Genomic DNA, 15469 nt, shown 5'->3' with positions numbered 1-15469 from the left:
TCATGACTAATCAGATGCAAATCAGATGCAAAGCCCAATATATAAAGGGGGTACCACTAGGCTACCCTTGGGGCGGCAGGGTAGCCTAGTGCTTAGAGCTTTGGACTAGTAACCGAAAGGTTGCAAGTTCAAATCCCTGAGCTGACAAGGTACAAATCTGTCGTTCTGCCCCTGAACAGGTAGTTAACCCACCGTTCCTAGGCCGTCATTGAAAATAAGAATTTGTTCTTAACTGACTTGCCTAGTTAAATAAAGGTAAAAAAAAAATTTTTACAAAAAAAATTAGGGCCTAATCCAGCCCAGGTGTGCAGCCTGGTTGGTTGTTAAAAACTACCTCAATTTCATCAATTGTAGCATAGCAGAGGAACATGCCCCTCTAACATACAGAGTTAAATTAGTTATTGGTGAAGATAATAAATTATTTTTTTATTTAAAAAAGTATTATTATTGGTGTGGGCTTTATGATGGCAACCATTCTCAGGGTACCGTTAAAGCAGTTGATGTTGTTCTTACTTGTGGTGAACTTCATCTCTCCTGCTTTTCCACATACTTACAGCACTGACCCATGGCAACGACAACTTCCAAGCCGAATGCCCCAAATTGGCAATCATCTGCCCTTTAAACAGCATCAAGGCCACCAACAAACCATTTCCAGACCAGATCCAGTGAAAACTGTTGCTGTGAAATGCTTTTCAGACTACATGGAGATAGTCGTGAATGCTGATTTGTTTAAAATTGGTACGCTTATCGACATGGCTGACCTGCGCCTTGGAGTTGAACAGTACCAAGCTCAAGAGTCCTGTCGGGCTACAGTTTCAGCAGCTGGAGATGAGTACAGAATATTTCCAGCACTATCGGACTGTGGAACCAAGCATATGGTAAGCACGGCGGAATTGTTTCAATGGTTGACTTCTCGGAATGACCTTCTCTTAGTTTCTGCGTTGTGACTCCATAGCTGAACGAGAACTCCTTGATCTACACAACCCACCTCAGATATACACCCAATAACACCCCAGATGGGGTTATTAGTATGGATGGCGCTGTAATCCCAATTGAGTGTCACTACGAAAGGTGAGTTTAGGCTATACTGTTGTATTGTGATTTGTAGTACTGCGTCGGCCTACTGGTTCGCTTGTCTTAATTCTGTGTGCGTTTTGTTTCAGGAAGTACAGTTTGAACAGTGTCCCTCTCCAGTCGACCTGGATCCCCTTTACCGCCACAGTGTCTGCTGAGGACACCCTGCAGTTCTCCTTGATGCTCATGACAAGTGGGTGTATTGGGCAGAGCCACAACTGCCCCTCTGACATGCAGAATATAGAATCACTTTTAGACCTTTTTTAATTGGTAACAATTCTATCAGCAATGTTCTACGCACTTTGCCTACTAAATATGGGCCTGTTAACAATCCCCTCAATTTTATACCTTTTAATCCCTTCATAGACGCTAACTACTTTTAGTGCTTATTGACGGTAGTATCTTCTGGCCGGGTTTGTTTTAAGTGCCCCGACACTTGTTCTGGTAAGATCCTATTGGTATGTTCTCTCTGCATGGTGGTTTGGGAATGCATGTTACATCTTCTGCCGTTGTCGGAAAGATGCTCAGTTCAATTGGGGAAACCGGGGCCCTGAATGTGAACTCGACGCTTGCTGTTGGAAACATAAGGAATGTGTTCATATCAGTGAACTCATTTTCAAAAGGTTAAATTGCTCCACCTTCATATTACTACACTTTATATGGCTATATTTCCATGCTACATCGCTTGTTTACGTAAAACGTACCTGTGCTAATTACCCATCTGCGTCTCCAAACACCTGTAAGCGAAAGATGGATGCCACAAATGTGTTAACCACTGAAAAATACTTTTGGCTGTAACTTAACATTGCAGCTGTGAAATGATTTGGATGTGATACACCATGGGGCTTTAAGTACATAGCCAATTTGCCTTAATGCATGTAAGGTCCTTGGACTACAAGGAGTCAAGTTGTGCTCATTCAGTCCATTTTTGGGATAACCTTCTGGCACTTCCTGTCCAGGTGACTGGCTTTATGAGCGGGGTTCGGGAGTCTACTTCCTGGGTGATCCCATCAACGTGGAGGTGTCTGTCAGGCTCGCTCACCACACCAGGCTCAGGGTCTTTGTTAGCAGCTGCGCGGCAACACTGGACCAAGACTGGAACTCTGTCCCCAGATACGTCTTCATTGAAAATGATGGGTAAGGGGGGTAGTAACCTAAAGATCCTACCTAGAATGATAGTTCTCCAGCTGTCCCTATGAAAATATTTCCCCTTAATGGTGGTTGGAGGCTTCTTTGTTTGGTACCAAGGAAGATGAACTAAACCCCAATATCTAGTTTTGTATTTATCTCCCCTCCAGGTGCTTGATGGATTCCCAGTTGCCTGGCTCCAACTCCAGGTTCATGCGTAGAACCCAGGACGACAAGCTCCGCTTGTCGCTTCGGTGAAAGATTAGGCAGTAGCCCACCAGAACCTTGTGGCTACCACAGCAAACCCCCAGCCTCTGGTGACCACTGGAGGAGTGGGATGAAGACCAATAAAGGTATATTTGGCATCTTTATCCCCGTTTCTTGCCGCCTTATAATGGGGTTTGAGGGGAGGGACCTTCTGCTCCAATAGGGTTGATGGATGCTAGTAATTGAGGAGACTGACTGTCTTGACTGCAAATATGTTGGTGAGAGGTTTGACTGTCATTTTAGTGTGGGAACAGCATGCTACTTTGGGCCCAGTGATTGTCTTCCCAACCAAACAGAAGGGTTCACTTCTATCACCACGGACAAAAGAAGTTGTCCATACACATGGCTTCCCCTCTGCTACAGACAACGCAAGGCCTGCATCACCTAGCAGTCATTGGAAGAGTGGAATTGACTTCAAGGGAGGTACTTTGACTGTTTGCAATGGTATGATCTTATTCCTTATGTTGTGCACTACCTACAACCATAGTTTTGAAAACCTGCCCCTAGGCAACAGCAACTAAGGTCTGGTTTAATTAACTGACTCTTTTGGAAGCGAATTTCAGATGGGTAACAAGGCAGACATCCCAATTTTGCAGGGAGTACCTTTGTAGTGGTTTTAGTGAAGGTAGTTGATACAAACTAGCTACTTGTAGTAATTAAAAAGAACATTTGATCGCTCATCTTGTTAGCTATTTTGTATTTTATTAAAGGGAAGGCAGTGACTTCCTCTATGCTAAACTGACATATTATGTACAGACATGTTAAGCCAATTGTCCAGACCATGAGGTGCTGGTCAAAAGTAGTGCACTCTGAAGGGAATAGGGTGCCATTTGAGACATCTTCATTTCTATATAGGCTAGCTACAGTAGCTGTTAATTGTACTTTTTAATTATAGGTCCTTATTTCGGCCAGTCGCAAAATGTGGGTGGTCATGGACCCAAGAAACATGGTTTCGTTAGCTCTGCAACATATGATGGCATCATAAGGCAGAAAGAACTGATTGAGCAAAGAGGTAATTACATTTCTTTACTGGTTTGCATGTATGATAATTGCATATAGGGTCTCTGCTAAATAGTCTGTTCTCAGAGCTGGAGCCCACCCCAGACCCTCAGTTGAATCCTACCCCTGAGCCCATTGGAGCAAAGATGATCAGAGATTACGCATGGTAAGGGTATGCATGGGATCATGGTACTGTAATTTAGAGGGAAGGATCCTGCTCATGACACTTTGGGATGCAGGTTAGTGTTTATTGGGATGACTCGGCTCTGCAGTGGTCACTAGCAGGCACAGCCATAATCATTAAAGATGCATTTTAAACTTAACATTATCCACACTGCTAACCCTAATGTCTAACCTTAAAACACAAGCTTCATTAATTTTAACAATAGTCCATTTACTTTGCAGCTGGCACATCTAGCAGATATTGCTCAGGTCTGCTTCCAGGACAAGACTCATCCCAATAAATGTCAACCTGCACATAGCAATTCCCAGTATTACTTGTGCATATCGACCTCGGGACTTCATCTGCGCTTTTGTGGTTTCAAAAAGCACTTATGACATGTTCCCAGTCCACTAACACTTATTTTTATAGAACTGGAAGTTGACGTTGCTGTGGTGACCACATTTGGTCTAGCAGCACTCTAACTCACTGAGGGATGTCCTGAAGTCCCAGCACAAGGTTGAGCCTACAACTACCAAATGACCTCTGCACTTTCCTCACATCTGTTCCTGATGAGGTCAACAATGCTGAACTCAACCTGTGATACCAAACATCAAGGGGGCACTCAAAGGAACAAGATCAACCCAAGTGGTGACTGTCAACCTCACAAAAATAAATTAAAGCTACTTTGACTGATTTTGTTTTTTCTGTCTTTACCTTATCCACTACATCTAGAGTAATATGAAGTCTTGCCTTCATTTGTTAAAGTGAATGTCAGCTATAGGATCCTCTCTGTTGCTGAAGGAATTTCTAGTGTGGTGATTGCCTGTAATATGGTCAATGTTATGTACAGGTAACTTTTATAAGTGAGCACAGATTTAGTGGTAGGGCAACTCTTCAGATGCAGCCATGACTATCTTCAGTCCTGGGTTAATATGAATCGGGTTCACAGGTCCCTGATCAATTCCTAGGGGATATGGGCTTACATTGAAGAACGCCAGCACTAGAGGGTCTTATGAACCAGCAATCAACACAGACCCCTTTATTTTTAACTCATTAACCAGACTGTTTTTGAACAGAAGTTAGATGGGCTAAATGGCCAGTGTTCCTGGACAGACTTACATTGCTGATGCGGGAGGTTAGCAACCAACTGTATAATTGCGTCATCTGTGCATGACAGTGTTGGAAGAGAATCAAATGTCCCAGTAATGACCTTTCTCCCAACTAGTGCCTTGTACTATATATAAACATTCTAGAGGCCACTCATTTGAGCTATTAGTGTCCCCTTGCTCTCTGCTACATCTCGTTTTAAACTTAAATGATATACCATTGAGTAACTTAGATTCCTCAAAAGCTTAGTAAAACTGTGGTACCCAATCAGAACCCCCAGATATGAGCTTGTCACTCATTTGTAAAAGTAAAACTGTCTAGCCTCGCCAGTCATCTTGATATGGCCATCACTGTATCAATAGCTCTGTCCATGAGTTTGAGTGGTTACATTTTCCAAGTCCCATCCCTCAGGTGTTTACTAAATCAGTGGTGGGGGTGTTGCTGCTGTTCGAACTGCAGATCGCCCCTTTAAGGTTGGCCGGGCTCTGACTGTCACCGCGATGCTGGTCCTTCCCCTGCCCTTCAGCCAGCAGAACAAAGGAGACACTAATTTGGGTGATTAGTCGGCCGGTCTGGTCAGGCAGAACACCTCCCTCACACACTGCCCGTCATACTGAACTCTCCTCCTGCCCAGACAACACGCACAGAGAAGTCACCTTGTCTTTAGTCTTATCGGTTTGACTGAGTGTTCCAGCGCCTCCACTCATTACCAGGATGCTCCTAATATGGTCGTACCCTTTCCTTTAGCTTCCTAATGACACACAGCCACTGGTACAGCTCTAGCCACAGTCACAATTACTCCAAGGTCTCGTAGAGGGGACTCGAGGATAGTTTGTGCTTAAAAGTCACACTGTGGCTCTTGGGTTTTCTATCCAGCAAATGGGAGTTTATTATTGGGTTATGTTTCTATTGGATAAAAGTGGACTGAGGATCCTATGGCTCAGTTTTGAGAATGGTACTTAAAACAGTTTCTTGACTCCCCCATGGGCTACATAGACAGAATATACAGTATGTGTAAACTGCATCCCCGTAGTCTGCTATATACGACCATATTAACTGATTATTAGACTAGTGTCCATAGCTGATCCCCATTGTACTTCCCAAGTTCTCTCACGTCACCCCGCTCCTCCGCTCTCTCCACTGGCTTCCAGTTGAAGCTCGCATCCGCTACAAGACCATGGTGCTTGCCTACGGAGCTGTGAGGGGAACGGCACCTCAGTACCTCCAGGCTCTGATCAGGCCCTACACCCAAACAAGGGCACTGCGTTCATCCACCTCTGGCCTGCTCGCCTCCCTACCACTGAGGAAGTACAGTTCCCGCTCAGCCCAGTCAAAACTGTTCGCTGCTCTGGCCCCCCAATGGTGGAACAAACTCCCTCACGACGCCAGGACAGCGGAGTCAATCACCACCTTCCGGAGACACCTGAAACCCCACCTCTTTAAGGAATACCTAGGATAGGATAAAGTAATCCTTCTCACCCCCCTTAAAAGATTTAGATGCACTATTGTAAAGTGGCAGTTCCACTGGATGTCATAAGGTGAACGCACCAATTTGTAAGTCGCTCTGGATAAGAGCGTCTGCTAAATGACTTAAATGTAATGTAAATGTAATGTACTGCTGTATCATTATAGCGAGCAACTCCACGTGTTGGGTTGTCTCTACGATATGCTGAACACTGTATACCGTACAGTGTGTTATCTGCGGATCTCTGATCAAAGTACATTCTAGTTACTGCTGTATCGGTACAGCGTTTCTAAAGAGCTACTCGTTACGTAATAGCCAACAGAACGATGGCATTTACAGCATTCTAAAGGTCAAACTCCACACATCACTGTCATCAGTACACTGGACTGTTAGGCTGTACCCCAAATGACATCCTATTCCTTATTTAGTGTGCTGCTCTTGACCAGGGTCCATAGGGCTTTTGGGATGTAGCCTTAGTCTCCTTTCTGAGGAGCGAGAAGAAGATCAACCCGTCTTCTAATCTGAATTAGTTCTCTTATTTTCAACTAAATGGCTTTGCAATGGATCAATTGCCATCTCTTTCAACAGTAAATAGATGTCCTTTGGGAGAGGAGCGTTGGTGATAATGAGAACTGAAAACTACACTTGCAGGTTTATCAAATGTCTGTATGACAATGAGAGGATGGTTTTAAAGGAAGAGGAAAAAGGACACTGATTTTTAAACGTCATTTCAGGCCCTGTGTGCAATGGACAAAGACTTCCTGATGATCGTCATGGTGACGCGAGCATGAGTAATGGCCCGACAACTTTTGAAGAAGAAGGGATTTCATCTAAACCCCTAAAATGCCTGGGAGGTCAGAGAGTACATTTTACATATCCAAAAATAACAACGATAAATTCTGTCTTATCACACCAAAATTCCCTTTCTTGGTAGTGAACATGAGGTCTGGCGCAGTCTTAAAGTATTCCACTGCTGTACTACAGTCAAGCTGAGTCTGCAAATGACATATGACAGGAACTATTTGGGGCCCATTTCCTCACACACAACTGCTGTGAATGTTGTGAATTAGATTAAGCTGAGGAATATTGAATGGCTGCCGAGCACTTCTTCCTCTGTCTGCCAACTCCGCAGCTTTCATTGATAATGCAATTTCATTTGTCATCACTGCTGCTGTTGCTTAGCGGAGGAAAAACCATGCTGATTTGACATATTTAATTCAACTGCTCTGACTAGCTAAGTGGAGGTGGATGCTTTGTGTGTGTGTGTGTGTGTGTGTGTGTGTGTGTGTGTGTGTGTGTGTGTGTGTGTGTGTGTGTGTGCGCATCTGTACAAGCACCCTAGCATGTTTGCATTTGTGAGTGCACTCCCAGTACCCCCAACCTGAATCTACCTCTTTCAGGCAGCCCATGAAGTTGTTGCTGACGGGAGAACCAGGTAGATCAGCCGTACTAGGACTCCCACCCACGTAGAAGAAGTCATCAGACCCCAGCATGGTGTAGTCTTCCTGGGTATACCCTGTCGTGGTGAGGATCCCATCCACGGAGATAGTCACCTGTTATAGGGGTAACACATACCAAAGCCAAACCATTACACTCTGAGGTAAAACGCTCTGTTCAATAGGATACATACACCTCTCTTCTTGGTCTGCTATGACTTGGTGTCTACAGATATCTGTTGCTTCTTACATTCAGTTAGGAATTCACTTGAGATCATCTGGGCTATTGGCTAGTAGCGTTGGTGCCTTGGAGCGATAGATTGGATTAGACTGCGTTTTGGGATCTTTTAATGGCTTTAGTCATAGGGGAGGGTTCACAGGACAGGTAAAGAAAATATGTCAGAGCAGAGGCATATTTTCTTTATCTTTGATGGGTTAAGAGAATGGATTCTCGTTCGGTTTGGATAGTTCAGGTTGGGGGAGGGTTAGTAAAAATGGACAAATTGCCAAGGACAACTTGCTTGTACTTGTCTTAGGTTTCAGGGTTCAATTTGTAACTATACACAGTCACTAACACACACATACTCTCTGTGTCACACACACTCACTCACTCTTATACACACACATGCATTATATAGGGAGGATTATCACACGACTTCACGAATGTGCAAACCAAAGTTAACAAAAACACAAAGTAAGTTGGACATGTAAGGGGTATAAATTATTTGATGATGTCATACAAAGCATGATCAAGCCAATCGGGATACAGGGCTCATGCATCAATCAAGTCAAGGGGATTGGGAGGGACTAAAGTTAGCCACAACACATAGACACCACTGTCACCAGCATGCTACAAACACAACACACAGGGACGGGATGGGGGGATAGGACAGTGATAGTGAATGATAGGGGGAAAGTGAGTGAACATGTTAGTGTTAGTGGTTATGGGTGAGAGGGTGAAGGTCATATGATGTCACCGGTCAGGAGGTGAAAGGGCGTTGATGAGCGGTGGTGGGCATGCCATGTGCCAGACTGAGTGTGTTGGAAACAACTGTCAGAGCTCCAGCAAAGAAAGGGTTGCCATTTTGTCTCTGGGACGCCATTTTGTCTCTGGGACGCCATTTTGTCTCTTTTGGCGTTTTACAGTCTGGACTGCAGTTTGGCTGCTGCTGGTTGAAGAAGAAGTCACTCTTCTTGTTTGGTTCGTGGCAGAGCTTCTGTCAGTTCTTGGCGACAGTACTCACCAAAAATGTGGAGGTTTTTATTTGGTGGAAAAACATTTTTTTATGTATCCCTGACAAAAGATCAAAAGTCAGATCTGGTGTTTCTTTTGAGACTCGTAGAACTTCTGCGAACTTCGTAGCGATGAGGAATAAAAAATATAAAAATAATAAAGTAAAAGCCGGAGTGAAAAAAGAGGAGAGGGGAGGGAGGGGGTGTGGGGGAGGGAGGGGGTGTGGGGGAGGGAGGTTGGGAGGCCAAGGACGGGGAGGATATTGAGAAGTGAAGAAAGCTGTTGGTAATACAAACCCATTTCCTCATTTTTTGATAAGAAGTGTCTAGGATGAGACTCAAAGTATAAAAAGAAAAGAGGGGGGGGGGGGGGGACACACGGCAAATCCAAAAAAAGACAATTAGAATGATATCTACCAGACAATGTAGTTTGTTTACCATAGCGTGTCCCATGCCTGATTGCTTTCCGGAAAAGGGGGAAGAAAGGAAATCAAAAGAATAGTGAACAAAACGGTTGTTAATAAGGAATGGGAAAACAAAATAAAAACCAATGATGTAGGATGATAGTTAGTACATTAGTTAGTTGTTAGTTAGATAACGGTTAGTTAGTAAGTAAATAAAATGACTTAGTATTTCATGAATGGTAAGTGTTAGTCTAACAAAGTTTGTCTTCCCAAAGAGAGGGAGAAAAAGGGAAAGAAAGATTGACAGAGAGGAAGTAGAGACAGGTAGAGAGGAGGAAAAGAGGACCCTAAGCTCAGCCTCTGGTCTCACTGGTAGCTAGTGGGCTACATCCTTTAAAAACCTGGTACCTGTTAATGGCAGGAAATGAACACTTGACTTACTTGTCCACCTCTCTTCACCTCCATGCAAGGCTCCATTCTACTGGCTGAGGAAACTCCCTGCTCACTCCCTCTCCACACCACAAACAGTTCTCAGCTACTGGTTCTCGAACAGTGCTTTCACTCTTACAGTACAAGTATACACTGAGTGTACAAAACATTAAGAACACCTTCCTAATATTGAGTTGCACCCCCTGTTGCCCTCAGAACAGACTCAATTCATCTGGGCATGGACTCTACAAAGGGTCTACACTAATTGAAGTGGATTTAACAAGTGACATCAATAAGGGATCATAGCTTTCACCTGGATTCACCTTGTCAGTCTATGTCATCTAAAGAGCAGGTTTTCCTCATGTTTTGTACACTCAATGTATATTCCTGTAGTATATATTTAATACAGCCCTACTTTTTAAAGTTGAGTTGTACTTACTTCTTGTCCACCTCTCTTCACTTCCATTCAAGGCTCCATTCAACAGGCTGGAGTCCCAACTCCATCTCCCTCTCCCTCTCCCTCTCCCAATCCACAAACAGCTACCGATTCTCTCACTGTTTCTGCTCTAGTGTGTACAGTTACCAGTACATATCCAGTGTAAGAACAATACATTCCCTGCTTCTTAGTAATACTTGTATTAAGGTACAGTATTAGTGTACCCCCCTTATGAACATAGGTATTGTAAACAAGATAAGCTGAGGAGCAACAAAACAAATTGACAATAGAGATCCCATCAGTGGCCATGTGAACATATATTTATGCTATTTGAAGAAGATGCTCCACTGATCTGAAACCTATTTCCAATTTGACATCTGTAGGCTAATGTCAGTCACACGAAGTCCCTGCGTTCGTACTGAGTCGCATGTCTTCCACTCTGCCTTGTCGCTTCTGTATTTTTGCAGAGGAGTAGAATATCCGACAGAGGGGTTTGTAAAGGAAAGACAGATAGGGACCCAGCTTCTGATTGAAGGGTCCGCTTAGTGGAGAATAAAAGCAGAGAAGTATCAGATAAAGTTCCAATGAAGGAAATAGGGAAGTCTTCAAGTTTGTACATGAAGATAAGGAAGTGACAGAAACACAGAGCCACGGTGTCCGCTCAACCACTAAGCTATCAATCACCATGTCACCTGGGCTTCTTTCATTCACATAGTCACTGGCTGCTATGAAGGCAAATAGAGGGGAAACACAATCTAACTGCACTGATGATAACTCAATACTGCACTAAGTCAGAATGTCTCTCTCGTAGTATGTATCAACACAACATTGTTGACAACTATCTGAATTTGATTATTAGGGCACTTGGAAAGGGTGCTATAAAGATAAATAAACCTCATTCAATTCAAACAGAGGAAAAACACTAATCCTCCAACGTCTAACCTAAACGATTACTCAATATTTCAAATTCATAATAGAAGTGTGATTACCGATGCAAGATCCGTAACGACTATCAACTATGTTCAGCACTTGGAGTACTTGGAAAAGCATTCATGCACAAATAAAGCCAAAACACTGCTACCATTCAATTGATCTATTGCTACTGATCATTATCAGTCTTGAACCTACGTCACCTCGGTCTCCATGGTTACCTGTCTGAGGTTGCGTGTGACCTTGATGTCGTGCCAGCCGTTGTCGTTGAACTTCCCGTTGACGGGCTCCACGATGGCCTCGAAGGCGCCCGAGCCCAGGTTGATGACCAGGCTCACCGCTCCGTCCTTTAGGGCCAGGTTGACGTAGTCAGCCGACTTCCCCGTGTGGAGTAAGAGACCGTTCCTCTGCCACGTCTTGAAGGACAATGTGATCTCATCGCTGGAGGACTGGATGGGGTTCTGGGACAGGTCGTAGCAGAAGTACTCTGAACCACGGAACGTCGCCACGTTCTCTTCCCTCGCTGGAGGTAGAAAAGAAACAGGATGGAAGTTTTGTTTTACATGTTAAGCTCTTATCCGAAACATCGAGAAGTGTAGAGTCTATGTCGTTAACAGGGAAACATGTACTGTATGTCCCGAGTGGGAATCAAACGCACAACCCACAAGGAGACTATTGATGGACTCCATCCACATATCAGTGACACAAACAGGAAGCCCACTGTATAATCTATAATATTTGACCGTTAAAACATAACTATGATCCCTTCCTACACTGTAAGTATTGAATCATGTTAGAGGAAAAAATCAAAATCATAACTTAATGACCTAGAAAAACACGAGAAGTAGGCTATGACATCACCTCCCATGAGAAGACAGGACAGATCAATCTAATCCAGTCGCCACAGTAATATATCTCTGAGTCACCATATCAGCTATCCCATAATGTTCTCCTCATACTGGAACACACGCATCATAAAAACCCAATACATGTGTCCCTCAGTCGAGGTCTCCATGCTAGCAGACTGCTTATGAGATCACAATGGTAACTGGCTACCTGCTAATGGTAGACATAAATCACGGCAGTCATATATCTGTTATATGGTTTAAAATCATTCCGCTGAAAGGAAGTATCTTCCTGTATGGGGCTTGTTGCAACACAGATGGAGTAATTTGAGACAGGTAAAGAGGCAGAGAGGGAAGGATGGAGACAGAGAGGGAGAGAAGGACAGGAAGAGAGAGAGGAGTCTCTCTGTATACAGTGCATTCGGAAAGTATTCAGACTCCTTGACCTTTTCCACATTTTGTTACGTTACAGCCTTATTCTAAAATAGATGCAATTGTTGTTTTCACTCAGCAATCTACACACAATACACCATAACGACAAAGCGAAAACAGGTTTTTAGAATTTTTTGCAAATACCTCATTTACACAAGTATTCAGACCCTTTGCTATGCGACTCCAAATTGAGCAAGTGAATCCTGTTTCAACTGATCATAACTTGATTGGAGTCCACCTGTGGTAAATTCAATTGATTGGACATGATCTGGAAAGACAAACACCTGTATATATAAGGTCCCACAGTTGACAGTGCATGTCAGAGCAAAAACCAAGCCATGAGGTCTAAGGAATTGTCCGTAGAGCTCCGAGACGGGATTGTGTCAAGGCACAGATCTGGGGAAGGATACCAAAACATTTCTGCTGCATTGAAGGTCCCCAAGAACACAGTGACCTCCATCATTCTTAAATGGAAGAAGTTTGGAACCACCAAGACTCTTCCTAGAGCTGACCCCTGGTCAAACTGAGCAATCGGGGGAGAAAGGCATTGGTCAGGGAGGTAACCACGAACCTAAATGTCACTGTGACAGAGCTCCAACGTTTGTCTGCGGGGATAGGAGAAACTTCCAGAAGGACAACCATCTCTGCAGCACTCCACCAATCAGGCCTTTATGGAACAGTGGTCAGATGGAAGCCACTCCTCAGTAAAAGGCACATTGCAGAAAATTTTGGATTTTTCCAAAAGGCACCTAAAGGCCATGAGAAACAAGATTATCTGGTCTAATGAAACCAAGATTGAACTATTTGTTCTGAAGAGGGAAATGACAGAACGAGAGAGAGAGAAAGAGAGAGATCATGAGGGAGAAAAAGAGAGAAATGAAGAGAGAGGCAGTTGTTTGGGATGATTCAGGTCAGAGAGTAATATCCCCCTTGGCGTAAAACACTGGGCACAGCACAGAGACAGAAACATAGACAAGATGAGAGGCTGGAGGACAACACAACTATTCCTTCCTCTCCTCTGAAAGCCTTTTTCAATGTACTGGTTGGTCAGAATGAACACGCACGGACGCACGTTATTCCCAGTGAGACAGAGTACTGCAGATTACGTTTAGTCTAAATCAAAACCTAATCTCTCTCTCTGTTCACTTCACTTATTTACTGGTGCTTTTTCATCTGACAGATTGTTCCCACATTCATCATCGGAAGAACCGTCAGATAAGACACTGTACAGACAAACAATAGCGCATCATCAAAGATAGAAATAATACACAGAAATAATACACAGAAATAATATACTGAAATAATACACAGAAATAATTCACCAAAATAATACACTGAAATAATTCACAAAATAATACACTGAAATAATTCACCGAAATAATACACTGAAATAATACACCGAAATAATTCCCTGAAATAATTCACCAAAATAATACCCTGAAATAATTCACCAAAATAATACACCAAATTAATACATTGAAATAATACACTGGAATAATACACTGACAAATATTTAACTTTAGGGGGAGGAAATGGATCTGAAAATAGCTTGCGGGAAGGAAGATCTATTCTGTCGTCTGTAGAGAACTGTGTACGCAGTACATATACTAACTAATTCAGAATATTAACACATTTCCAGAGGGTGCATCGTACACCTTCAGTGGATGAATGTCACTCGGCATTATCTATAAATAAATGAAACACTTTTTAGCAATGATTTATGAACATGTTATCCCTGTGTGTACTTAGAGTGCTTCATATCTATCTGGGGTTCCTTTCAGCTTTAAGCTCAGACCTTAGACAATGACGGCATACTACAGTATAGTCCTTACTACCACAGCCATAGATAAATATAGCTTTCTTTCAGTCGATTACTTGGCGTCACCATAAGGGAACCATAATATAATATACCATAATATGCCTCCAGAGCGTGTAACCTAGTTCCCTTATGGTGATGCCTTGTTCCCTCCTTCACAGAACCAAGGTCACGAAAGTCACCTGGACATTAATCAACTTGAGAAACCAAAAGTGGATATTTCGCTGTTTCTTTCCAATCTACTCATGGCATCTCAGGAAGTGACACACAGTCTGTGTTCCAAATAGCACTGTATTCCCTATATAGTGCACTACATTTGAGCAGGGCTCTGGTCATAAGTAGAGCACTATAAAGGGAAAAGGAAGTGACACATAGTCTGTGTTCCAAATAGCACTGTATTCCCTATATAGTGCACTACATTTGAGCAGGGCTCTGGTCATAAGTAGGGCACTATAAAGGGAACAGGGTGCCATTTGGGACACAGACACAGTCTAACTACCAGAAACCTTATGTAAGCAGTAGTGGTACCAGTATGAGAAATATAAACCCTGCTACTTTATTCAGCTGTAGACTACACTGGTGTTTTCCCAGATAACACCCCTGACACCTAATCCTGTCTGATCTCACCTGACCCCCAGGTGCAAGGGGTCATCACCATAGCAACCCTAGACCATCCCATAGCAACCCTAGACCCCACCCAAACATTCTAATCAGGTGACGGGTGCCTTGCCTTGGTATCACCACTCAGGATAGGATGTCTGCAGACATTGGGTAACTTACAATTAGCTTAACGTATGTCTGTAGCCAGTGGGATTTTGGTCATCTAGGCTACTAATATTAGCTACTTGTACGTCAGCATTCTAAGAAGCTTGATTTATTCACACTGTAGGCTACTCACTATGTGGTGGGATGTCTGCATGTGGCTTAGCGTCATTACACACAGTACAACTATGATGTTACTAGGAGAGTGCAATGTACGCTACAATACCAACATTACAATAGATCATTACTGTCAACAATTACAAATCCTTCTTAAATCTTTTAATTTAAAAAAATCTCACTTTGGTGCATGTCATCAACATCACCTACAAGGCATGAATGTAGAGCGTTGCAGGAAATCCCAGTAGGAAATGTATTGAACGGTCAGACTTGGTCTTGGTCTATGGAATATAGAATAGTATTGATCTCTGCACTCCGGGTCATTTTGTCTATTTTCAAATCGTCATTAATATTCCATCTCCGTATGGCTGCAAGCCGGGGGGAGGTGTGTGTGTGTGTGTGTGTGTGTGTGTGTGTGTGTGTGTG

General features: G+C 43.3%; 2 protein-coding genes across 6 annotated transcripts in view; one reads left to right on the top strand and one right to left on the bottom strand.

Annotated features, from left to right (window-relative positions):
- LOC115107493 (neurexin-3b-like) overlaps positions 1-11590 on the bottom strand; it is a 357997-nt gene extending 346407 nt beyond the window's left edge. For 4 of the 5 annotated variants that reach the window (XR_010460882.1, XM_065008838.1, XM_065008839.1 and 1 more), the window contains exons 1-2: positions 11293-11590; positions 7595-7756 (exon numbers count right to left, since the gene is read on the bottom strand). Coding sequence is in view for 4 of the 5 variants with exons in the window: in XM_065008838.1 (XP_064864910.1) it covers positions 7595-7696 (102 nt within the window). In the remaining variant the exon portion in view is untranslated. The remainder of the gene's footprint in view (positions 1-7594; positions 7757-11292) is intronic. The other variant, XM_065008837.1, reaches the window with a different exon arrangement.
- On the top strand, positions 465-2544 carry LOC135564330 (zona pellucida sperm-binding protein 3-like). Its single transcript, XM_065009066.1, has 5 exons — positions 465-878; positions 956-1071; positions 1164-1267; positions 2034-2211; positions 2373-2544. The coding sequence occupies exons 1-5, from the start codon at positions 465-467 to the stop codon at positions 2458-2460; spliced, it is 900 nt and encodes a 299-aa protein (XP_064865138.1). The 3' UTR covers positions 2461-2544.
- Positions 11591-15469: the final 3879 nt, after the last annotated feature.

This window comes from Oncorhynchus nerka, linkage group LG24, assembly GCF_034236695.1.
Source record: "Oncorhynchus nerka isolate Pitt River linkage group LG24, Oner_Uvic_2.0, whole genome shotgun sequence".
Lineage (NCBI taxonomy): Eukaryota > Metazoa > Chordata > Actinopteri > Salmoniformes > Salmonidae > Oncorhynchus > Oncorhynchus nerka.
The sequence above is the reverse complement of the archived record's forward strand: the minus strand, read 5'-3'. Positions and strand labels throughout refer to the sequence as shown.